Source organism: Cydia amplana, chromosome 23 (genome assembly GCF_948474715.1).
Source record: "Cydia amplana chromosome 23, ilCydAmpl1.1, whole genome shotgun sequence".
NCBI classification, from domain to species: Eukaryota; Metazoa; Arthropoda; class Insecta; order Lepidoptera; family Tortricidae; genus Cydia; species Cydia amplana.
Genome location: NC_086091.1, coordinates 8,580,382 through 8,608,231, shown reverse-complemented (window position 1 = coordinate 8,608,231; position 27,850 = coordinate 8,580,382). Strand labels below are relative to the sequence as shown.

At 38.1% G+C, this 27,850-nt stretch overlaps 1 protein-coding gene across 1 annotated transcript; it reads left to right on the top strand.

The window, feature by feature from the left end:
• LOC134658839 (homeobox protein SIX1-like) lies at positions 1-27,557 on the top strand. Its single transcript, XM_063514511.1, has 7 exons — positions 1-676; positions 9,663-10,332; positions 15,642-15,852; positions 16,873-17,000; positions 19,031-19,135; positions 20,898-20,956; positions 27,338-27,557. The coding sequence occupies exons 2-7, from the start codon at positions 10,228-10,230 to the stop codon at positions 27,480-27,482; spliced, it is 753 nt and encodes a 250-aa protein (XP_063370581.1). The 5' UTR covers positions 1-676; positions 9,663-10,227; the 3' UTR covers positions 27,483-27,557.
• The last annotated feature ends 293 nt before the right edge of the window (positions 27,558-27,850 follow it).

Here is a 27,850-nt window from a genome sequence, read left to right as displayed (position 1 = left end):
GTTCCTTGCTCTACAAAACTGCATTTCCAGATACAGCTTCAGATGTCCATTTCACGATTTCACAGAAAGCATAAATTCAAGAACACCGTTTCCTCTCACATAAACTGCTAAAAACGACGTAAAATTCACTTAAACCAATTTATTACAGCATCGGATGATTTAATCAAGTCAGCTGTGCCCCATTACCCTGAGTAGGACGCACGAAAATACCTTACACAATTTCTGAAACCGTTGCTGCGGATGGACCGAATACGCCTACAAATAACAGTTCCAATTGTTTCACAAACTGAAAAATGGCGATCCCACGCGGAGCCAATAGAAGGCGGTGCCGCACGACCTCCAAAAAACACCCCATTGGTCCATTCAAACCCCACAGTACCACTCGACCAATCAGAAAGCTTAGAGGAAGTTCGAGTCAAACCAGTTCCATTTTAGCTCCGACGGCGCGCGCACGCGTTTCAAATTTGGAACGGCTGGCATTCAAATTCGAATTTTCTAGCGCCTTTGAGTGTTTGTTTTTAAAAAAATGTTTTATAGTGTCGTATTCTGATTTTGCCGGTTTTTTACGGTTATTGTTTTAAGTAGGTGTGTTTCGTCACTGCAAGGATATTTTTAGCATTTAGCTTGTTAAAGCTGTTGGCGTGAGACGGATCTTAATATAGCTGTGCGCACTTGTGTGAGTATACCAACCGTGCCTTCCTTATTTTCGCCCGCGGCCGCCGGCTGAACTTTGTTTGGCGCTAAAAAAAGCTGCTCTGAATATTTTTGTTGATTTCCTGTCACTGACTGGCCTGTATCGAGCATTTACTGTGGTACGAGCGCATAACTTCACGACTCTTGTCAACGTATGTCGAGGTAGAGCAATGGCTCCTGTCTCTATCATTCCCTTTACTGATCTGCCGACTCTACCACGTACCATGAACCCTCTCTTATTAATACAATTGAAAAAAGACGGGTAGTCTAAAAAGCGATGGTGGCCTAGCGGTAAGAGCAACCCGGAGGTCGCGAGTTCAAACCCCGGCTCGTACCAATGAGTTTTTCGGAACTTATGTACGAAATATTTGATATTTACCAGTTGCTTTTCGGTGAAGGAAAACATCGTGAGGAAACCGGACTAATCCCAATAAGGCCTAGTTTCCCCTCTGGGTTGGAAGGTCAGATGGCAGTCGCTTTCGTAAAAACTAGTGCCTACGTCAAATCATGGGATTAGTTGTCAAGCGGACCCCAGGCTCCCATGAGCCGTGGCAAAATGCCGGGATAACGCGAGGAAGAAGAAGAGGGTAGTCTATCTCGCTTGCGAGACACTCGCGCGCCGCGGCGCTCCTGTGCTAAGCCTAAAGGTCTTATGACATGACTCTACCATGAAAAGAAGGAGCCAAGATATATAATAAGGACCCAAAAGTTTCGCGGTGATAAAAGACAAATGTCTATCAATGGGTTTTCGCGCCCCCCTTGCCAACTCTGTCCCATGGGAGCATGAACCAATACTTGAAATTTTCTGTAGGTACCCGTAGTAGTAGTACCCGCACCATGGGTCACTGACAGTGTCAACACCGACATATACGCCAACGTCTACGTAATTTACTTTCTATACGTCTCGCTCGGTACAGAATCTGTACTTACATATTAGTGCGACATATGATGTAGTTAGTGCATAGTTATTTTCCTTCGTATTTTTACGGAAACGTATGAACTTGTCTTGCTATTTCAGTCAGTCTCGGCACAAAAAGTACCTACTAAGATTAATTTGACCGGTCTGGTCTAGTGGGTAGTGACCCTGCCTGTGAAGCCGCGGTCCTGGGTTCGAATCCCAGTAAGGGCATTTATTTGTGCGATGAGCATAGATATTTGTTCCTGAGTCATGGTTGTTTTCTATGTATTTAAGTATTTGTATATTATATATGTCGTTGTCTGAGTACCCACAACACAAGCCTAGAGCTTACCGTGGGGCTTTGTCAATTTGTGTAAAAATGTCCTCTAATATTTATTTATTGAAGTAGCATATACGAACGTTTCCGAGAAAATACGAAGGAAAACAATTATGCACTACATCTGTACGAGCGAGATGCATAGAAATTATAAGTTACGTTCACGCTAGCGTTTATGTCAGTGCCATACTGGTGGTAGCCACACTGGTAAGCTATAAACTTCCTATGGATGCGGTTAGATTCCTTGTTTGTGTGAGTGTGCTTGTTTGTTTCACAGCAAGCAAAAGGAAACCTTCATTTTGGAAATTACACATTTCGTTTCCCAAACAAAAGCATTAGAATTTTTCCGAAATTTTTCCATGTTCACAACATGTTGTCGTGTATAAACATTAGTCTGTCAGCGCTTTGTAATTTAGAATCACTGTACTATTTTAACCTGTTTGTGTAATTCCGTTCATTCACCGTTCGTTCCATTCGCATTTCTTTAAATTGTTAGATTAGACCTTATACGTTTACTATCTGGAGCCCGTTTCTCAAAAGCTTGTAACTTGTAATACAAGCGGAAGTCCCTTTCTAACAAAAGCTGTCAAAAAGTGACATCCGCTTGTAGGTGTATTACAAGTTACAAGCTTTTGAGAAACGGGCCCCTATTGTAAAAGGCCCCAGCGAGCATGGCGAAATACTGTCGCATTTTCCTGAAATTTCCTACTTTTTGCAAACAGCAGTGCAAGTGTTATTTATATACGTCATAATTTCATAATTAGAAGTTTGACTTGACGTTTAAAATACTTGCACTGCGTGTGCTATCAAAATCTTTGCAGACAGTTATGGTTGCACTTGCAACCCTTCTATTGTTGCAGGGGTCCGTTTCTTAAAAGCTTGTAACTTGTAATACAAGCGGATGTCACTTTTGAGAGCTTTTGTTAGAAAGGGACTTCCGCTTGTATTACAAGTTACAAGCTTTTGAGAAACGGGCCTGTGGTGTCCGTGGGCGACGGTAAATTCCTAAAATCAGGCAATTCGTCTGGTCGGTTGCTTCCTATACCTATCATAAAAAAGTTATCTCTCTTTTCTCTAAAAGTTTTGTGAATATACTAGATTGCCATCTGTTATTCAGGTATATTATTAAAAAAAAACAGATAGATACGATATTATAATTTTGCCGGGAGTTTAAAAAATAGGGAATATTTGCACATCTTTTTTATACCTACTTCTAATGCTTGCCAGCTTCTATTGTGACATTGTCTCGGGGTCATTCTTATTTATCGTAAATCGTAATCGTTGTGAAATCCGTCCCGATTTCGTATTTTTTGCTTTTTTTCTTATAAATATTTTGATTCTCTTACCTATAACTTACTTCGTTAATTCTCCTTAAATACCATTAAATATATGTTTATTAAGTTTATTAAGTATTCACGTTTTTTATCTACTCCATACCATAGAATTTCATGTTTAGTTTTATAATAGGTATGTTTAATTTCTTTTATAAGTACCTACTTTATTTTCACACATACAAATTGCAATACGTATTGCTTTATATCCGAGATAAACGTGATACTGAGTATACTGATTGATGAGAATTGAGATGTTTTTCAGCAACTTGTAAAAAAACCATACATCTAATTAATAGTGGTGATTGATAGTCTACTGTATCGACCTCTATATGTGACGTTATCTATGAAAAGGAACCTCATTGTCGATGGCGCTTACGCCATTATTAACGATGCTCCGATATAAATACAATGCCGCGCGACGCTGTGCGGCGTAAGCGCCATCGACAATAAGGTCCCTTTTCATAGATAATGCCCCATTTTTTAATTGATTCTAAAAACCAACTAATGATGTGACAAACTCACACGCAAAATGCATGACCGACCATATGGCTGCTGGGCTGCACTGAGCCATGTGTTTGTCATGTAATAGTCAACAAATCTGTCAATGGTTTTGACATGGTTTTGACATTTGTGATTAGATATCTTAACAAGAAATCATAGAATTAATATGACTAGAACAACTGTCAATCTTCAAAAGTGCGACCAAAAATGAAATGCAAGTGTGTGCGTAAATTGTCTATGTGAGATCGAAAATAGTGATGTCATGTTACAACATATTAATAATCTGTCGATGTTTGATTGCTTTATCGACTACTTTTTCAAATGTGTTATTTTAAACGTTAAAATTCTACGACATTATGATGTATAAATAACACTTGCACTGCGTGTGCTATCAAAATCGTTGCAGACTTATCTTAATGCAACTCTTACTGTGTTGGAAAGTGAAGTTTAAATTTACCGCTAAACATGAGCACCTTCAATAAGGTATAACAATCGTTATTATTTGAAGTCGGTTATAAAAGCTAATATCTTAATGATGTCTTGTGAAGAAATAATTACATAGCTATTAATATACTGACAAGTTATCGATACTGTCATATGAACATTTTGTCAAGCCCTAGCGTAAAGTAACAGGTTATGTTTTTACACAAAATATTTTAAATTATAGACTAATATGATAAAATATTAGCACACAAAGGAAGAAAAACTTATAATAAACTTTATAAACCGACTTCTTACACTTTTTACGCTGTTATTTTGACAAAATATCGTTATGAAAATTTCGCTAGGAATATCATAAATCCTCTGAAATTTGTGTTTGCTTGGATTATTTGGCACTGTAACACTGAAATCCGGCACACTACAAGACGCAATCTTCACTGAATTACTTTATTTAATACTTTTCGTCCTAATCCGTGTATATTTTTCAATTTGAAAATTACTGTGATACGCTCTTGGCCGTCCGCGGCCGTCGTCAAAGTCAAAAGCGGTCACGTTTTCTCATTGGTAGTCTGACTCTTTCGCACTCATGGTATGTTCATATACGTGATGGCTTCCCTTTCGCACACTTCAGCTGTCTGTCAAGCGCGAGCGCGAAAATGACAAGTCTGTGCAAGAAATCTATATAATTAATAATTATACAAGCACGAATTAGCGGAGGTCGCCGGGCCTAGATGGCGACTATTCTTCTACATGCAAATTCTCAAATTTGTTAGGTCTAATAAGAGCAATAAGGGCAATAAGTCTTGTATTTGGATATGATTTTTTTCTAGAGTTTAGGTACACGAGTTTTAAGGTCTTACAAAGTTTTATGACTTTTACCTCAAAAATGGTGTACCTATATCTGCTGCTGTCGCATAAAAAAAACATCATATTTCCCGTACCTACTGTCATAATGTGCAGTCGACCCTTTAAAGGGGCCCACTGATTACCAGTCTGCCGGACGAGATCGGCCTGTCAGTTGTTCGGAGCTGTCAAATTTTTGTTCTAACTGACAGGCCGATATCGTCCGGTGGACTGTTAATCAGTGGGCCCCTTAAGAGTGCTAGTTCTTTATAATAATTTTCTATCTTAATACTAAATTTCGTTAATCAACAGATTTGCCAACGAATATTTACTATATTATACTTAGAGTGGATTTACTGTAAGTACCTACAGACTTTGAAGTGGTGATAAAGTGTCACTATTACAACGCGTCATATTTTCATACGAAATTTGACGTTTTTAATTGCACCGCCACACTCTGTCATTGCAAAGTCTGTGCAGATTTGGCTTGGGTCGACTCTATGTTGCTAAGTTAACCTTTCCTAAAAGCGATTTTACTTACACAACATTAGAATCATTGACATATATCTCAGGACTAGCCTTACGGGCAATAAGAAAGGAGCATGAATGGGGCCAGTACAGGCAGTACAGCGATGTGAAAACGCTGCAACGCGATGGTTGATGAGTTCGAATCACGCGCGCGTGGCCGCGCGATTGGTCGCAACTAGTTGCGTTCTACTACACGATTGGCTCGAATTCGTGAGTGACACCGCTGAACTAGGACCATTTTTAGTGCACGTAAGGCCAGTCCTGAGATTATAAGTCAATGATTAGAATATTTTGACTATACTAGGTCAACAAATTTGAAAAATGTAGGCGCGAAGGGATATCGTCCCATAGAAAATTTGAATTTAGCGCCTTTTTTTACTGACAAGATTTGGTTGACCAGCTATATCTAGGATTTACATACTATCATGACAGTGTCCGTTTTCTTTAATACGTAGAATCAGTAGAATCCCGGCCGCACACTGCGCAGTCGCAGCAAATCGATAAAAAAACAACCCGATCAAATTTAACGAGCGTTCCAAAACCAATAAAATTATCACAAAACACATGTCTCAAATGTAACTGAGTTTATTAGACCTGGCAACCGTAACTTTTGTGTGAAATGACGGTACAACACTATTAATTAACCCCCCGAGTCGAGACCATAAAAGACCCTTTTTATTGAGCACAGATAGCATCAAGATTTTGAACTTAGGCCTATTATGCCTCTAGATTTAAAAGGCGTATTTACGCGCGTTTGTAAACTTAATACGACTTTTTAAAATAGGATTTGAGATTTTGTTTTCTTAATTGTTGAGCTTATCTAATAAACGGTTATTTTTATTATCGAGTTTGAATTTGGAATTGTTTGATATCTAATTAAGGGAATCATTATATCACGTAGAATTAAAAATGCAAAGGAACATTAATATTAATTAAAATATTCGTGAGATAGAAAACAACGTCCGTTGTTGCATCTATTAATAAGATTACGTCTCCCGCTAATCACTTCATCTTCCAAATCTAAAATAGTCTTAAATCAACGTTCTTATTTTAAAAATGTTTCCAAACGATGCCGGAGATCTGGGGCCTATTGCATAACAACTCATCACTCATTTTACAAGTCATAATACAAGCGGAAGTCTCTTTCTAATAAAAGGGAATGAAAAGAGGCGTCCGCTTGTATTATGAGTTGTAAAATGTTATGCAATAGGCCCCTGGCTCTACGAAAATACTGTAGAGTCGGACCAAGCTAATTCTGCATTTCAGACAAAGTGTGACAATGTCACCATTAATGTCAAATATCTATTGAAATATGACGTCTATAACGACACTCCTCACTTTGTTCTGTTCAAATCGTTGTAAAGTTATCTTAGACCATCGAGAAATAATTAGGCATAAGTGCTCAGTGCTCACTCCATGTTACATCAGTTTTCTTACCAAAATGCTTATTAAGGGGAATGTAGTCGTATTTAAATCAAACAATAAGTTACTTCATCTACTGTTATACATATTAAAAACAAATGTAGTTAACAAAGTAAATATATCACCTAAAATTCAAAAATCGAACCAAAACAATAACGTTCGCACCCACCGGCATGTTTCGAATGCCTTCGAAAATCAAATCGCTAATAGTGAGGCGATTTGTACCGTATCGTGAATCGGTAATCTGTCGATAAATCTTGTGTTTTACAGCTGGCCCGCCTGATAGGGATCGCGCCACGTGGGGTAATAGTGATGTGCTGTTGATATCGAGGTCTTTAAACATATTTTTATGACGATGTCAGTTCGTAAAATGGCGTGTGTTATTTAATAAGCTTATGGGTGTTGGTCGTTAACCACTGCGTTTAATATTTGATACGTGAATGTAATGGCTGTATAGGCATAAGGAATACTGATAATTGCGAATGGAATTTCTTGTTTTAAAATATAGTTCGACAGCGAAACCTTTTTATTGAGAAATAAAAGATTCATGGTTCGCACAAAGCGTTGGATTGAATTGTAGAGTCTAAAAGTATATATTTTTTATCTTATAATATTAGAGTCTGTGCGGAAAGAAAAGAGTCGTGGAATGTATGGGGCCCAATACATTCCACGACTCTTCTCTTTCCGAACAGACTCTAAACACACAAACATAGTTATGACATATTTAAATAAGTATACCCAAGAATAAAGTACCTAAGTGCAAGCAATATGACTATGGCATGATTTTGAGCGGCACAAATTGGTACAATACGAGTTACAATGTGTAGGCGATCAATGTACAATGGACAACCTGTAGTCATTACGAAGTTGACTTACCAAAACATTACCAATCCAATGTTAATAATAGCACACTACCGTAATATGGTGGGCGTCTGCATAACCTTATATAGAAGACAAACAGATCACAAAACCCTTATCTTAAAAATAATGTTTTTACGTAAAGAAAAAATGTAAACAGGATAATTATCGATTCAGTTACATCACTGGTAACCCGTCAACTCCATACATCAGCCCCTTGATCGTGTCGATGATAAAAATTACTTAAAACGCCAAACATTTAACATCTCGCTCTCCTTTCCTTCTCACTCATCCGGACTAAACTTGACACGAAAAGAGATAGAGCTAACATACAAATTGACTACAAAACTAAAACGTTACAAGATTTAAAATGAGAACATTCGAATTTGAGTTTCACAGGCGTTTTTACTAAGCTTAAACTCGAATGAGTTTCGTTATTTAAAAAAATAAAAGTTTGTTTGTGGTTTTTGTTTTATGAAGTTTTATAGTAAATCTTTGTTGTCTTGTCAGTGCATCTTTGTAATGATTCAAAGTACGTGATGGTATGTTTGTTAAATATTAAATTGATGGCGACCCTTTCAAAGATTTTGGGCGAGATTGTGTTAGGATCTGATTAATGTAGGCCTGTTTTAGGTGTCATTATGTGACAATCGGTCGAGTTTGTTGTATTTGGTTTGTTTTCAACGGTAACTTCGTACATACATGCCCGTGGCATTGGTCCGTGGTAGAGTCCTTCTAATCTAACGGCCTGGCCACGCGAGACACAGCGATCGGACCTTTCGTTCCCACCTATGGTTGTCGCCTTAGCCGAAGCCAGTCGCGCAATGTCGTGGCCAGGCCGTAAAGGCTTTTTTATGGAAGAGTGCAGCTAATGCTGCTAATGGAGAATCATTTTGAAACGCATTTAACCATTCTTTGGTCAACACCCGGCAATTCGTAATGACTCTTTGTATAAACCAGCTTTCTATCGCTTCACTAAAAGCAACTCCAGAACATCGTCATGCTCTACGTTCTCTATCACCAACCGTGTCTGCCTAGGGCTCTAGAGGTCTAGAGACCATCATTAAAATGTATAATGTAATAAACTTATCTTGTCTGAAAATAACATTAAAGGGAATATAATTCGAAGTTGGATGCAACCAGCCTTAAGACTTCTAAAAAAGTTTCGACAGTTTAAAAATTCCTACCCTATTTTAAAAAGCTTTTCGAAACAATTCTAATGTATGGAAATGTTGCTGTTATGTGACAGAATGCAAGAAACAGTGAAACGTCTGTTATGTCTGAGACAAAAATACACTGAGGAGACACGTGGGCGCCATATTTCATAATAAATTAAAGAGTTTAATGACGTCAAACGTGTAGAATTAATAAGCGCTTTACATTAATTTATACTGAAGGAATATTAAAAACGATATTAAGACAAATGGCCTTTCTGCCTTTTAAATCATAAAACAGTAGGTATTGAATAAGGTATGTATTGAAAAAAATATAAGATCTTTCCCTCGATTTCATCCGTGCAGAATTCGTAATTTAATTTTACTTTAATTAGGGTCGGTTGCATCAAACTGAGAGTTCGCTAAATTTTTATGTATGGAAAGTTTCATAGTAAGGCGCCGGGGCGCGCTGGCTGACGTTGATCAGTCTGTCAAATGTAGTTGGTGCAACTGGCCCTAAGTATAAGCTTAATCATCAACATCCAGCTGCGCGAGTTTTTAGCGATCTTTCACGATCATCAGCTCGCCACTGTTTAATATTTGTTTTATAAATAAATACAGAAAGGTATTAACAAAAGCTTCTTTTGTTACAGGTATTCGTCGGTCCGAGACTAAAATGAGAAAGAAGAGAAAAAATAGATTCACGTGCGATTAATAAATAAAACTCAAAACGCATTTAAAATCCATTTATTAATTGTGTAAGTGAACGTTGAGCCAGACAGAGACTGGGTACTAATGAGAGGAAAAATTAACATTTGAAGTGACCAAATATTGACTCTATTTACCGGTAAAAAGAAAACCAACTCGGATTCAATACAAACTTCGGCGCTTTTCGAAATCCGAAAACAAATAATTACCGCTTCAAGGTGCCCGGTTTTGTTTAAACATTTTTGGGACTGCTGCCTTTCCCTGTTTGTATAGCTGCCTTTAAAGGCTTTTTAAAAACAAAACGGTGAAACAAACACGGTCGCATTTAAGACTAATAAAAAACGCCTCAAACAAATGCATTTTAGTGCGCGTCAAAATCGAATTCCAAATTCGAATCGCATAAGGCTCGCCATTCTTTAACTTTGATGTGGATTGTTTAGCACCGCTAAGTGGTGCTAATTTGTGGTGTCAAATTGTGGTGTCAAAGTGGCAGGAGACGAGCATTTGGATATGTTGGGGGGCCCCGAGTGGGGGCAGCGGGAGGCCACCCCCCCCAGAGACGCTCCCCTGCCGAGTTTCGGCTTCACACAGGAGCAGGTTGCCTGCGTATGCGAGGTGAGTGTTCGTGTGTGGTAACCTTTATTCGTTCTTTTGTTTTTAAATTTATTGTTTTGATGTTGGTCATACGCAAAGATAAACCAGAGACAAATAGATTCCCTTTTTGAGGATAAATGGGAGTTCTTTATCTTTTGATTTGATATAAATTTATAATAAAAGTTGAGGTAATGGCCTTATGCGTAAAGTGTCATTCAATAGAACTTACTATGTAAAGAAAAGTTACTAGTAATTTGACATTCAGTGTCAATTTTAGTATGGTGGTTTGTTTACATAGTTAGCAAGTTCTATTGAATGACACTTTACCTTACCCTACCTACGGTGGCTACGCATTTTATTGGATAAGCTTTTTGAATATTAAAAATATTATGAAAGTTAACTAAAATTATAAAATATTCCCATAGAATTTACTATAATAGTACATTAATTACATTATATATCTATACCTACCGTTTGCCAAATTCCTTCCTTTTTGTAATACAAAGAAGATAGAGCGACTTGAAATTTTACATAAGTATTCTCACAAGCCTAGCCTGGTAACTATATAAGGTCGTAAGTCTATTAACAACATCGTTGTGAAAAGAACTTTAATATAGCGAACTTAAGGTTTCAAATAGATTTAAGTAATCTTATCTATTTATGTAGTAGGAGAATTTGCAACACTGCAGTAACAATGCATTGCACCTTGGTGGTCTATTAGTCTAAGATACGATAAGGCATTGCTACCGCCATCTGTTATTTGATTCAAAAACAAGACTACACCTATGTTAGATCAGCGGTTCTCAATCTTTTTTTTTGACGGAACCCTTTTGGAAAGCGAAATACTTGATGGAACCCTACAATACGGTGGTGGCATAGTAAAATTTTTCGAGGCGACTAAAGCATAGTGTTCTAAATTCTTGCGGAACCCTAGGGTTCCGCGGAACACACTTAGAGTATGGCTGTGTTAGATAAAACGTACAGTCACGCTCCGTGACCCACATGTACCCAGTACCGACCTTTTGGAAATGGAAGAATTAGAAGCGACGAAAGGGTTTGTAAACGGATTTACCTGATGGACGGCCTTCGCCTCCACATTAAATGTACATTGGTTAATTTACCTAGGTAAATCAGATACATAATTCAAGTGTAAAAATATGGGTGCACTCATCATTCTCAAAAGTTTGTCCCACAGTAAGTATGTCGGCGAATTTTTAAGTAACTATTACGGGACATATTTTTGAGTAAGTTGTATCCCATCAAACACATTACATGTAAAAAGATACAAGTCTCGCAACGCAATTCTTCAACTACAAAAAAGTTATGAGATGTAATGTGAAACCAAGTCGGTTATTTTAGTCAGTGCCAGGGGGTGTTAAAACGGTATCAATAAGATATCTTTAATTTTTAATACGTATAATGACTATAACACGAGAAACAAATGAGTGTAGAAATTTTAATATAACGGATCTAAAGTAAAGTTCAATAGGAAATGGCAAATAATGTTAACAAATATAGATTAGCATTTGTCATATTTTAACCTAACGTTTTTACGAAGGTTGTTTTTACTGAAATATTCTCTCTCGATAATTTCCTGAAATTTCATACTTCACCTGTACTGCCTCCAATGGTGCCACTACACGAAAACACCGTAATATTTGTAAAGGTTCCATTTGTAGGCGTGTCCCGCCCCGCCCAGTAACCGGATATCCGGTCGCCATGGCCACTGTTTGTTTTGAGGGTTCCGGGCAAATTGGAAATGGATCCGGGTACAACGGGGTTCACGGCCCAGAGTCCGTGAGGCGTTTTTAAAACAAGTGGTTATTTTCATCAAGTCCCATTTAATAAGTTTTTTAAGGTTCCGTAGTTTAAAAACCGGCCAAGTGCGAGTCGGACTCGCCCACCGAGGGTTCCGTACTTTTTAGTATGTATTTGTTGTTATAGCGGCAATAGAAATACACCATCTGTGATATTTTTTACTTCATTTATGAGATACAGCCTGGTGGGTGACAGACAGATAAGGACGGACAGATGGAAAGTGGAGTTTTAGTAGTAGGGTTCCGCTTTTTAACCTTTGGGTATGGAACCCTAAAAAGCGATCGGGTATACTTATTAGGTAAGTGTTTTATGTATTAGACGGAAGTCGCTTTCTTACAAACTACATAGGTACTTAACTATGCAAATTCTTGGAATTAGGTCCCCGAGCGGACTCCAGGCGATTAGCGCCAGTTGCGTTTCGTTCGCTACGGAGCGTAAGCGATTGGCATGTTGGCTACGCGGCCAGAGATGTTAGCGTCAACAATAATGTCAACAAGATGGGCAACTTTAATACAGCTTGCAAGTGCATATTGTTTACTTAGGACACCGGATGGCACATGTGTGTTCAGCAAATAGGCGAATATTTGTGGCCACCTCGGAGACAATACGCCAAACAAAAAGCCCACGCGATGTCACGTCAAGCCCAGGGTGTCAAAAACTGGCAAAAAACGTCTTACGTAATAAATGAATGGCGCAAGTCGGTTGACAATGCAATATTATGGTACCATCGAGCTGATCTGATGATGGACACAGTAGGTGGTCATAGGAACTCTGTGATAGAACAACGCAACCTAATTAGTGCTAGGGGTTTTGAATTTTCTCGATGAGTATTAGTTGCCTGTGGAAAGAAAACTACACTCGGCGATAAAAGCTTGTACCATTTTTTTTTTCCAAAAACTTTTTAATATTCGAAAATGCCTCCTCAGTGTTGCCAGGGCGCTAAAGAGGAAATCCCATAACGATTGTATAGAAGCCCCCTAATGGATGGTATCGGTTACTTCCATAATTGGAGGGTTGGAACCGAAATAATGGGATTTGCCGGGGCGAAATATTAAGTGTGATAAGGGATGTTATTAAATAATGTGGATTTGTTATTGTACTTGTTTTTCACGGCCGGTAGTGTTTTATGTAAGAAAAATTTTTAGCCGAGTGCTGTAAATTACGTTCTCGATGGCGTTTATGTCAGTGCCAAACTGATGGTAGCCGTACTGGTATTTAATTTTAAACTTTCGCGTTTTGAACACATTAACTCACATTTATAGACGGGTCTATCGAGGTTTCGCAAAAGACCCGTCTATAGGTAAATGTGAGTTAACAATTTTATTTCATTTTATTTATTACATATTTAAATGTCCCCTTTTGATCCTTTTGCAGACCAGATCATAAATAAAATAATTAGGTACACTCACCACACCGGATTGTTGTCATTTAGGGTTCTTACTGAATTGGAAATTCTATAGCGTAAGTATTGAACAACCAATTTAGCAACCCTAAATGGCGAAACAATCGCGGAGCGTGATGGGACTAAGTATAAACGGTCTAATGAAAAGTGATTGAAATTAAATGGAATAATATGAGTTACAGAGAGACCATTAAATGCATTAAAAACGCAAACACATACAATATCACATGTATTAAAATATATAAATCAAGGATTATTTTAAAATGCATCAAAATAATTATATAACACAAAACGTGCATTATAATTATGTCTATCATTGCTCCCTGCATTTCGCCTCTAATCTACCTGTAGCCGCATGAACCAGCATAGTATGACCCCCCACGCGTAATTGTTACCAGATACATTAATTCAATCAATGACCTAACTAAATTTGCATGGCATTTGCAAAGTGTGGCAATGTCATCATTATCGTCGTTAGTCGTTACACGGACTCCGGGGGGCCTAGCCAAATTGACAATCGTTTGCAAAAAACGAAGCGAAACGCAATCATTTCCTTACATTATTTACGTTTATCTTAGCGTTTCGTTTTCTGCAAGCGATTGTCATCTTGGTTAAGCCTACTATAGTTCGTTTTTTTTTAGCATTAGAAAGAACTTGAAAGAAGGAAAGCGATTTTGACATGCCTTTTAATTGAAAAACACTTTTTAAAAATCAATAACTATTACTTATGAAAGCAGAAGACTATAAAAGATCGTATTAGATTCATAATTGTTACATATTTACCGTAACTTATTTTTTAAATGTGTTTTTCAATTAAAAGGCACATCAAGATTGTTTACCTTATTTCTAATGCTAAAAAAAACGAAGTATAGATATAGTTGGTCAAACCAATTTGTCAGTCAGTAAGAACCAGGAAAACTATACTTATCCTTTTCTTTTGGGTGCTAGTACTAGTGTAAGACAAAGATAGTTTGATTCGCTCTGTCTATGTTTGAATTGAAACAGTCCTTTGACAAACTATACCTAGATTTACTACGAAGTCATTTTAGAATTTATTTATCTTTTGGTTGTTACTGAGCTTGAGGTCTCACTTACACTGGTCTGGCTGGTACTGTAAGACATGGAATAACAGCAAAAATTAAGCCATTATTTCACTAACCCTCTAATTTTTGATGGCGCGTAAGCCATCCGACCGTTTGAAGGGTTAGGAATTGGGAAATAATTATTATTATTTCGTGCGACTTTTGGGCTTTTGATCTAAAATGTGTTATTGGGAATTTCAACCGTCATCTGTTATTTGACTTTGACAAGGTTCTCCACGTTTTTGACTGATGACTAAGACGAGGAAAGAACTCTTTAGCACCATGTTGAGTTTGAGCTTTTTGCTGACACACTTAGACAATGTATGTATGTATGTATAAACTCTTTATTGTACAGAACACAAATTTATGGCACAGGATAGGCAGTAAAAAGCGAACTTATCCCTTTAAGGGATTTCTTCCAGTTAATCTTTGAGTAGATGAGAATTGATGAAGAACGGTAGACAAATATAGCACCGAGTACAAGCAATAATTTATTGTTTTATACCTTATTGTTAGTGTTTATGTGTGTTTGCAAATAAAATATTTTTCTTTCTTTCTAAACATTCAAATACTCAAACATTAGTTTCTCATAATATTAGTAAAGAAAGGACACTTAGCACAAGGAATTTCGTACTTTTACCCGCCTAGCTGTTCCTATCTCCATCGCACGCACGTAATTATATATATCGCTGTCCCGCCCATGAACCAACAATGACACTGTTCGAGGACAGCAATATAATCACGCGCGTGCGATAGAGATACGTAGATAGCTTCCTTTCACGGATAATGGATGATGTTTCACGGATGGTGTTTCGACGGTTCCGGGGCAACCTGCCGAACCCTACACCAAGTCAGACGACGCAACGGAGCCACACTGTTATGTCGTCGCCCAAATCTAGCATTAAATTTGTTTTTCTTGTTTTCTTGTTTTTTAGTTTCACAGTGCATTGGTTTTACCTGTAATGCTGTGACACTTATTTGAGTAATAAATAAATAAATAAATAATGACCGTGTTCTCTATTGCGCAGGTCCTTCAACAAGCCGGCAACATTGAGCGGCTCGGCCGCTTCCTCTGGTCGCTCCCAGCCTGCGAGCGTCTCCACGCCCACGAATCAGTGCTCAAGGCCAAAGCCATGGTCGCCTTCCATCGGGGGAACTTCAAGGAGTTGTACAGGCTGTTGGAGTCACATACGTTCAGTCCACATAACCATGCAAAACTGCAAACCTTATGGCTTAAAGGTAAGCGTAAACCAGCAGACCAAATACCAAGACCAGAAGTTCATGCTCAAGAATCGGTGCCGAAGGCCAAAGCCTTGGTAGATGGTGATGGTACCCTCCCATCGGGGGAAGTTCACTCGTTTGGCGAAAAAAACATGTATAATGAATATTGCTGTGAATTTTGTATTAAGTAGGTAAATAGATTTAAAAAATACAAATAAAAGAAGACGAGGAACAAACCTTCATTTAAGGTTATTTTTGGAATGATTGTGTATAATCCCAGCACCTCCACCATTTTTTTAAACTGTTAGTTTAAGGGGTTTCAAACGTTTTAACGACGCTTCATCAAAAATAATAGTTATCGTGTCTCTGGCCAGAGATACGATAATAACTAAAAAGTTTGAAAACCCTTTAGTATACTTGGTCAACCAGATCTTGACAGTAGAAAAAGGCGGCAAATTTGAAAAATGTAGGCGCGTAAGGATTTCGTCTCATAGAAAATTTGAATTTTTTTACTGACAAGATTTGGTTGACCATCTATACGATAAAAAAATTATAAATGGTGGAGGTGCTGGGATTATAATAGTAGTTATTATGGAAGTTTCGTTTTAGTATAATATTTAACCTAAATTTACTAGGTGTCGTTTCGTGAAGCAAGAGTAGGGTGTATTGAGAATGGGGTGAGAGAAGACAAGACAAGACAAGACAAATTATTTATTTGTAAACATAGGTAACAGTGTTGGATAGGTACAAAAAGTATTTGAGAACGCTATGTTTGGAAGGGTATCCAACCAAACTGCCCAGGACCGGAGATAGCGGAAAAATACGATAAGTCCTAAACCTCAACAGAGGGTCTTCTTCTTCTTCTTCCTCGCGTTATCCCGGTATTTTTGCCACGGCTCATGGGACCCTGGAGTCCGCTTGACAACTAATCCCAAGAATTGGCGTAGGCGTTACTTCTTACGAAAGCGACTGCCGTCTGACAACAGAAGGGTAAGACGATGAAAAGAAGAAGATATTAACGGAATCTGTTTGTTCCAGCGCACTACATGGAGGCAGAGAGGCTACGCGGGCGACCGCTCGGAGCCGTCGGAAAGTACCGAGTCAGGCGCAAGTTCCCGTTACCGAGGACGATATGGGACGGCGAAGAGACTAGCTACTGCTTCAAGGTTAGTGTGAACTATAAGGGACGGCGAAGAGACTAGCTACTGCTTCAAGGTTAGTGTGGAACAAGTGTAATGGCTGAAACGTACAAGGATTTACTCACGTTAGGCCGCGGGCCGCAGCTTCCGGGGCTTACTTTTCTATGACAGATGACCGGTGATCACGCGGCCCGGTCTAACGTGAGTAATCCTTAAGGGTCGGTTGCACCGAACCGTCTGGCACCGTTAAATTAAATTCAAATTAGTATGTTTTTTTTTTTCGAATAAAAACTCAATAATATTATTGTTAGTAAGCGTACACAGCAAAACTTATTATAAGTTTTAGTTAGTTACGTTAGTGGTACTTATGTTACTGATAAAAATAAAATATAAACTAATTAAAGGCGTGGTGAGGCGAGCGGCGGCGCGTGCGCCGCACCCAGCGCGCGAACAAAGGCGAGTCCTAGCGCTGCGCCAGCACGTTTAGAACACTGTTTGGGCTGTCGCGAAGACGGTTGACTAATGACGCACACCGTTTTCTAACTACACACATTTTATTGTATGGGAAGTTTTATACTTCACACGACTGCACACCAGTACCAACCAGTACGGTTACCATCAGTTTGTCACTAACATGAACGCCGTCGAGAACGTAATTTACTTTCTATACAACTCGCTCGCACTCGCATATTAGTGCAAACGGGATGTATAGAAAGTAAATTACGTTATCGACGGAGTTTATGTCAGTGACAAACTGATGGTAACCGTACAGTACTCTCCAATTGTCCGTTCCCGGACACTCCTTAATATTTTTTTATCTTTTGCACCTGACTGCGACTTGTTTGCCGACCAAAATCATAAACTTTTAAAAGATTTTTTACGTTTTTGCGAATCAAACATGCAATAGGTAGCTTATTAATCGCTTACTTACTTAATTTTACTACTTAATTTTACAGTGCATTGGTGTTAGCTGTAATGCTGTAAAATTTGATTTCAATAAATATCAAATATCAATAGGTACTTAGGTACCTCTCTGCTGATTGACGTTGATCAGTCTGCTAAATGTGGTTGGCGCAACTGGCCCTAAGTATATTCGTGATTCAGTAGATTTGCCGCGAGTGAAAAAAAAAAGAAACTTATTCGCTTGCGAGATCATTCGGGTATATCTAATGTCAACATTTTAAAGTTTAGTGGAGTCTATGTAACGATTGGGATTTTTTATTGTTTTAAAGAGCATAGTTTCACGGGTCTCTATTGTTTCCCAAATAGTTTTAAGCCATAATGTATTGTTTGCCCGCATTTTCGTTAGTCATAATTCATTTGTTTCAGAAACGCGTCACTTTTCAGGATTGCCATAAAACAAACCTAACCTAACCTAATCTATCTATAGGATAACCTAACGAAAATCCTGAAATGTTAACGGTTTCAGTTTTATGACTAATGATAATATGACAAACGATACAATATGACTTAAAACTTTATGGGAAACAACGGGACCCCTACTTTTTCACAATTAGTCTAATGTAAAAGTATGGACTAACTGTGAAAGAATGCTCTTTAAAACAAAAAAAAATCCAAAACGTTATATACCAAGAGGCCACTAAACTTCACAATTTCGACATTAGATATTAGATACCCGAATGATAATCCATTGCCATTATGTTCTTCTTCAGTCGATCCATTAATACTGAGGATCGTGACATCATGTCCTTCCGTTGAAGACCAGGTTCCTCCATAGGCCTCTATTCCTCGCCAAGCGCATGGTCTCGTGCAGTTTCACTTGCATATGTGCAGAAATTTGAGCACACCATCTAGTAGGCCCTGAGGTCTGGTGCCTTCAACTTTGCCCGACATGACATTATGTTATCACTTGATTAAATTCTGGAGAACTCCAGGTTTTTTTTTTGAATCTTAGTCACATTAACAACTCTTCAACAAGATTATTCATCATCGATCATCGTTACTTTATCTTTGTGCGAGATGCTGAATAAAGATTAGGTGCCTAATTTATAACTAAATCTTTTTCAAAAGTAATAAACCTATTTTATTTGTTGCAGGAAAAGTCGCGGTCAGTTTTACGAGACTGGTACATACACAATCCGTACCCATCTCCACGCGAGAAGAGAGAATTAGCGGAGACAACAGGTCTCACTACTGTACAGGTATAACTTTACCCGACTCACTATTCGCTAGGTGCACGACTGGTGCTGCCGTCATTTTGGCGGACTTTCTACGTTAAATCTTATGGAGTAAAATTAGTTCAAGCGGCTGCCGCTAGTACTAATGGCGGACATTCCATAAGATTACATGTGTTTGTGACGATCAGCGCCACTTCCCCCTCCACCGACTTCGCACCTAGCCAATAGTCTCACTACGTAGTACCTACGTATCACTAAAGGCTTCGTCACACAGGCGCGCCGCTTTAACATATAAAACGCTCAAGCCCCGCTCACGCCCCGCCCGGAAAACGCGCCTGTGTGACGAAGCCTTAATACTTCCAGCAGGTTTTGGGACTAAATCTATCTATGTATATCTATTCAGAATTCAAATTCTCAAAAAATATTTTGATGAGAACAGAAAGGCATTCAGAATTAATAAATGTTCGAATTTAAACTGTCGTGAGACATACTAAAATAAATAAATGTTCTAAATGTGCAAATCTGTTATTTAATATATTTTGACACGATTTGATGTAAGTACCTACATCAACTACAGCTATGCCCATTTGTTTGATTTTTTACGAATTTTTAATTATTATAAGAGTAAAAGCATTAAAAATTTTGTACGGAATAAATATACAATTTACACAATAAATATTTCTGATTTCTGAATGAAAAATATACATCTAATTATATAAAAATATTTTCCATAATGTCAATATCCAGAGAGGAAAATGGGGACTACGTTTGTATAGAGAAACGTCCTTTCCCCTTAATCAACGGTCGTCTTCCCACCATTGGGCTGTGGTGGGCTGGGTATCTGACACCGGGTATTGTGTTACCGGTAGTAACTACGATCAATATTGACATCAGCATGATTGAGGGCATCGCACTGAGGGCAAACAGAAATTAATATAAGAGACTTAGGTACAATAGGTACCTAATCAGAACTGCTAGTGACTGCTACCAACCAACTACCGTAAAATGGGGTGAGTAGGGTCAAAACTGACATTCAAACCTCGATAATATTTTATTTTTACATATGCAAACTGAATGGTGTATATAATAAGTGTTCCGGACGTGTGTATTTTAGTTTCTATTTTGTTTTGGGTAGTTCCATTTCATAACTTTGACTATAATCAGGAAAATCCACCTCACCCCGTAGTCCCTCGTATTTGGGGTGAGCTGGGTTTTCATACAAAGGTGATTTTGGAAGATTGTTGGATCGATTTTTTTTTATTATGAGTATTACTATAGCTCCATTTTAAATTGGAATACATTATTTTTGTAGCAGTAGCCATAAAATCCCTTCTCACCCCCCTCTCAAACCTTCTCTCCCCATTCATAACCCACCTCTCCCCGCGAAACCTACTCACCCCGTTTTACGGTACTTAAATTAGGTACAGATGTAGATAATTAATTTACATCGCATTTTCACGGAAACGTTGGAACGTGTCTTGCTATTTCAGTCAGTATCGGTACAGAAACGTTTCCGAGAAAATACGATGGAAAACAAGTACATATGCACTACTAACTGTAACTGTGTTACCCTATAGAGTATTCATGTCATACCTACTTATGTATCATAACCCCCAATATAAGCCTCTTATAATATTTTAATTAAGTATAGAATAGTGAGACTCAAACAAAAAATAGTCAAACAAAATAATGTAGTTTTGTGGAGCAAAGTTGTAACTCCTTGTGTAATAAATAACTAAAATAAAGAATCACTTCAAATTGTAAATTTTCATACATTTTCTTACAGGTTTCAAATTGGTTCAAAAATAGACGACAAAGAGACAGACAAGCAGAACACAAAGATAGGTAAGTCATTTCATTGTTATCAGTTTAAAATTAAACCATAGGGAAATATAGTAAGACAAGAGTGCTCACTCCATACATCAGTTCAGACTATTAATTTCAGTGCCTACATCTAGCATCGAGTAGCGGAACTATCAGTACTGCTACTTGACAATAGATATAGCACCGACCGGAAAGTCTTATGCTGTTGTGATAAGACTTTACGGTCGGTGCTACATTTATTGTCATTGTCAAGTAGCAGTACTGATAGTTCCGCTGCTCGATGCTAGATGCTAATAGTCTTTTTGGTACTAAAACTGATGTATGGAATGAGCACTCTATGTATTTTTTTCTCTATGCTTAAACTGACGAAAAGGACCTTACATTTAAACTGGACTGGACCTGACGTACATTCTTTTGAGGAGCAAAATATGACCTTGAATATCCACTTAATACATTCACTGCCAGGAACACGTAGGGTGACTGCTATAGTTATAATTAGCCACTACATAGTAACTGGCCAGTCCTAACAATAAGACTTCTTTTCGCTTGTTTATTTCTGGTTTATTTGCTTGGCACTAAAAGTGTTAAGGAACCTCCTCATAATGGGCCGTCAATTCATTGCTTGAGGCGTTTTACCCCCCCTTCCCCCTCTGTCGTGAAGGTTGCCTCGACCCCTTAAGTGAGATCTATCCAAATTAGTAGGTATTTAAAGTAAGAGTTAGGGCTGAATTATACGACGCGCGAACCCGCATGCGATTTTAGTTACATTGCGGATTGTTGGTTACGTACAATTCAACCGACCGATCAAAACCAGCAATGTAGTGAAACTCGCATGCGAGTTCTCGCATCGTCTAAAATGTCTAAATGATGAGCCTTTTCTATGAGAATATGACGATTATAATTAATGAAACTTCCTCACTTTATTTTTTTCACATCGGTGCAAAGTTAGCCTAGACGGACTCGATGAGTTACTCTTGCCCCAGTGTTTGTCTTACCCCGTCTGACCTTATGACACTTCTTGTGAGCCTAGTGTACAAATATTTTAAGCTTTCATACTTCTCAATACAATAGCTCCCAAAACCGGCCTACCTATCTTTAAAATCAGATCGCATCTTATCTGGCCGATCCGCATCTGTTTCGGCTCAATGGCGCGGAAGTCCCGGGCCCGAAGAATGAAAAAAAAAAAGAAAAAAAAACAGTGCGTTCAGGGAGGCATGAACTTTTTTGTTTATTTGAAAACGTGTTGAGTTTACAAAAGATAAGTACTTACGTATAAGTTAGTAATATGTAAGTAGTTAATAGTTTTGGGCTCCGTTTAACTTGACTATTATCACTTGACAATGGTACTAGATAAAGTGTCATTCTATGGAACTTGCTAACTCTATACATATAATCATAATCAAACCGCGGCGCCATATTGAAATTTTCTCCGAATGATGAATTTACCAGTGACTTTTGTTTACATAGTTAGCAAGTTCCATAGAATGACACTTTAGTAAAATTACAGTTCGATTATCCAATTTAGTAGGTACCCAATGTTACTGGTTTTGTTTCTGCAAAATGACAGGTCTTCGGACAAAATGAGGAAATCAAGCTGTAAGTTTAGAAGTGAATTATGAGGGAATCGACTTTTACTTGTCATTCGTTGCCACGGTTACGGTCGCCTGGATCACTCTTGTCTTGAAATAATAACTGATATTTTAGTTTCATTCAATCAAATTAAGTAAAATATTTATGAATTGAAATACATTTTGTTATACGTATTGTTTTTAAACGAGAGCGAAATAGAATCGGTTAGTGGGCAAGCCAGGGGCCCGTTTCTCAAAAGTTTGTAACTTGTAATACAAGCGGATGTCAATTTTTGACAGCTTTTGTTAGAAAGCGACTTCCACTTGTTCCACTCTATTACTAGTAGTTCGCCCCGAACTGAGAACTCGCGGTTAACCAAAAATTATAATAGCGATCGACTTTGTTGCACCTACTTAGGTACTCGTATAGTGCGACATAAAATAATAGAAAATAAATGAGAGCGCCACTTTCTACGTAACTGTCACATTTTTGACGTAAAATGCTTACACATGGCAACAATTTAGTATGGACATTTTTGAGTTCCATTTTATTTAATTTCTACTATTTTACGTCGCTCTATAGGCGGCAATGGATCAAAGATCGCGTGGATTTATTGCAAGGTCTGTGGAGCCCTTAACTAAGTAATTGATTTAAGCAAAGAGTAGTATGTATATATAATATAGTTGGCCAAGCAGATCTTGTCAGTAGAAAAAATGTAGGCGCGAAAGGATATGGTCTCATAGAAAATTTGAGTTTCGCGCCTTTTTCTACTGACAAGATTTGCTTTTTTGCATCAATTTTGAAGCGCCATTTACAAGTTTAGCGTCAAGTAATATAGATGGCGCTATTTTTTCGAATAAAGGGCTTCGTATACGGCTGTCCCTACCCTGGATTACAGTCGCCACCATAGAGATTAAAATAAACTGTATCTGTGCTAAGCCGAAATATTTCCTGTCAAATGTCAAATACATATATTATGTTTATTCTATTTTATTTTTATCTTGCTAATTATTTCAAAATGGTATATATTAAAAACGATATTATAAAAGTGTAAGTCGAGCACTTTCATTTGATACTAAACTCGACCATGTTTCTTGCAAAAAAATGACCAGAATAGCAAGACCTCTCACAAACAGCTTTTTGGCCTTCTAAGCTCTTCTAGCTCAATAACCTCTTGATCGGGCCTGCTCATAATTTAATGACTAAAATATAATGCCCTCGACTACACGTTTACCCAGTTTCATTTAAATTAGAACAAATTTACTTAAGTTATTGAGTATCAAACTATCTTCTGACAGTTCAGCTTAAAAACATCGAAATGCCGAGACGTGCCGCTAGCCAGCCGCGTGTTCAAAGTCGAATTTAAGAACTTCGCTTCGCTTCGCTCGCTCGTTCGACAAGTTACAAGCTTTTGAGAAACAGGCCCGGTCGTAAAATATAAAAAAAGATAAATAAATTAAACATGCGCACTAAATAAATTAAAAAATGCTGCTGCTAAAATTGTGATTGTTTATTACAGGAGGGTGCTTTTTTAACTTATCATTTGTCTGATTTTGCGACCCTGAGGCGTATCCTAATTGTAATAAGTAATAACAGGTTATTAATTTTTCTGTATTTGTTATGGATTTTCGTGGATTATAACAAATCCAGATCAAATTCGTAACCTGTCATGACAATCAGAATTCGCCTACTAGGTAATCTACTACTTCTCATTCACTCCCTATCAAACATACAGTGCGCGAATTGAGATATTGTCAGCCTCTTATTTAAAGTCTCTCTTGCACTTAGGATAAACAAAACTGTTTAATACTAATACTTAGAATAAAACGATAGCAAAATTGCTGCTAACTCCATATTATATACACTATATATATAAAGGGGCCATACGTTTGTCTATCCATTTGGCTGGCTTCAAGTAACCTGATATCCCATTCCCATCTCCGAACGAAATTCAATTCTATCTTTAATAAATTTAGGTTCAAATTCAAATGAACAATAATACCCACAACAATAAATTTTACTGCTATTGAATTCTCGATTTTATGCCATACATATAGGGTTCATTTTAAATGTGTGTTTTGACCTTTTGTTTCTTGGTAAACGAGGTAGTAATTATTGAGATGTGGAGCGGTTTTGATATTGTTTGCGAGTGTTCCTTCGGCTTTTTAAATATAGAACGCTGACCAGTGACATTTAACGGTCACATTATGGTCAATGATTCCTTTTAAGGGGATGCATTCACAATAATTCGCATAACATAACGAAAATCACTTTTTAAGTATAATATGTTTTAAAATTATTGTATGAATACATTTTATATTTCAATATTTATAACGACGAGCTAAGTACGTCTTTATACTTTTTTATGGGTAATTAAGTTCAATTATCAATTAATTTAGTTAGTATTTTTGTTGGTCGCCAATCTTATTCACCTATCAACCGTTTAGACTCGTTTGCTAATGTAGTCAGTAAAGAACCAGCCAAATAGTGAGAAAGATGGGAATTAATGACGCCGCTAATCATAATAAATATTTTATATCCAATTAAATACCTACTACTACCAAATACCTGCCTGAGCCCTGTAACTATAGTTTCGCGCGCCCGAGCGAGAGAGCGCTACGTAGCCGAGCGAGACGGCCGTATGTAACCTGACACCGTCACATCTGCGTTTGTAAAAGCGGGCAGGGCCGCATTGGGATGATTATAATAATGTAATATTTTTGACATGATTAAATTTTAGATACAGCCAAGGTCTAAGTCGTTGAAATTTGATGTAATTTTGTATAGCTACGTGTAATCTTATAGGGCAAAAGTCAAAAACAACTATTTATACTCCTGGTTGCATAAATGCTAAAAGCTGTAATTTTAAACCGTGACTGAATTAACTGTTATTGGAGTTTATGTTTTGGTAAACAACGTCATTTTATTATCGCGTCGAGTCATTCTGAACTGAATAATACTGCATTAGATAGTGTAAAACTACATTTGTGGGGGAGTATTTAACGGAATTAGGTACCTATTACGTTTTTAGGGTTCCGTACCCAAAGGGTAAAAACGGGACCCTATTACTAAGACTCCGCTGTCCGTCCGTCCGTGCGTCTGTCACCAGGCTGTATCTCACGAACCGTGATAGCTAGACAGTTGAAATTTTCACAGATGATGTATTTCTGTTGCCGCTATAACAACAAATACTAAAAACAGAATAAAATAAAGATTTAAGTGGGGCTCCCATACAACAAACGTGATTTTTGACCGAAGTTAAGCAACGTCGGGCGGGGTCAGTACTTGGATGGGTGACCGTTTTTTTGCTTGTTTTGCTCTATTTTTTGTTGATGGTGCGGAACCCTCCGTGCGCGAGTCCGACTCGCACTTGGCCGGTTTTTATTATATTGTTGTAGATGTTAAACCTCCTCTTAAACTTTTGGAAGTTGCTTAAAACATATACATATATGTAGTCTACAATACGCTCTATTTACACTTCATTAAACATCAACAGTACAATTAGAAAGAAACTGCAAAATATCGAGTTACACTACAAAGTATCGTGTGTCAGTTATTGACGTTTCATTAAGGCGCGGCTTGTTTTTTTTCTGTTGTTTTTTCTTTTTTCTTTGTGCCCTAATCCTGGGACGTCCGATCATGTGGAAGGAAGCATCTTTTGTCGGTGTCGGAGTAGATTAATCCCGTTTGGGAAAGTTTTTTTTTGGTAATGGTGGCGCATGGTTCGTATGATAGCAGCAAACAAAATCAAGAGTGATCGCGATAACCCTTAGGTACTAAAGGAAGCCTTTTGGAAGAGCGAGGGAGCTAAGGCCATCAATCCGCTTACCATCAGTCGGGAGGTATGCTTGTTTGCCAACGATGTATAGAAAAACAACGAGCCGGGCCAGGCTAACTCTGCATGGCATTTGCAATGACGAAAGTGTAGCTTGCCATAATTAATGTTTCTATGAAAATATGGCGTTTATAATGACACTGTCTCACTTTATTTTGTTCAAGTCGGTGCAAAGTTAGGGTTACCGGTTTCTAACGTTCTCTATATGTATGTATACATGTCAAAACTAACCTAACAGCTCCATAACCGATGGAGCATAAACCCTATTCTAAAAAGAGTGGTCGACCGAGCGCGCCATATCAGATTACGTCAGTAGGGGCTGTCAGCGCGCCTCAACGAGTCCACGTCTGTTTGACGGGGTAGTCTCTCAATGAAATAATAAGTAGGTATAAGGTCAATGTGGCTAATTCCGTCATAGGGACTATTCCGACCATTAGCGTTTTTCTCGAACAACGAACAAAATTGATAAATTCATCGACAAAGCAGCGATTTCTTGTAGTTTCAGCAATCAAAAGTAAATGGATTTTTTTCGTACGATTGAAAATCAAAGACGTATGACGCTCGTGGACGGAATGGTCCCTATGACGGAATTACCCACATTTACCTTAGGGTAATTCGTCGCCACTGTTTAGTAACTGGCCACCCTAAAATAAAAATGAATTCTGTTCACCTAATTACATACTTAAACATAATTCATTTTAGTACGGTGGCTATAGTTATTGAAGGGTGGTTAGTTATTGAAACCTTAATTATACCTACTGGCCTTATACCTTATACTAAAATGAATTCTGTTTATAAGTGAATAGAATTCATTTTTAGTTTAGGGTGGTCAGTTATTGACGTTTTACCCTACCTATAGAAGAGTATAGAATGAGACCAGTAAAAAACAAGCGGAGCGAAGATATATCTTAGACTACATAATTTACTAGGGTTTAAAAAAAATACCGGTATGTTATTATTTCCCTAATTTTCTAATCCTTTTTTTTTCTTTTTCCCAGTGGCAACCCCAACGAGAAGCAACTAGACTCCTCATCTGACGACGACAGTGACGCCGCCCCCACGCACGCTCTACCGGCGCACGCGCCGCAACCGCTCTACCCACTCTACGACCATCCTCTACATCTACACTACCACCACTCGTGACCGCACTAACTATAGTAAACATGACCGCTCCTCTGTCTATCGTGACCGTACTAGCTTCAAACCCCAACGAGAAGCGTAGACTTCTCATCTGATGACGACAGTTGACGCATCCTCTACTCATACATCTACACTACCACCACTCGTGACCGCACAAACTATAGTAAACCTGACCGCACCTCTGTCAATCGTGACCGTACTAGCTTCAAACCCGAACGAGAAGCGTAGACTCCTCTGATGACGACAGTTGACGCATGATCTACCAGCGCACGCGCCGCAACCGCTCTACCCGCTCTACGACCATCCTCTACACTCTAAATCTACACTACCACCACTCGTGACCGCACTAACTATAGTAAACCTGACCGCGT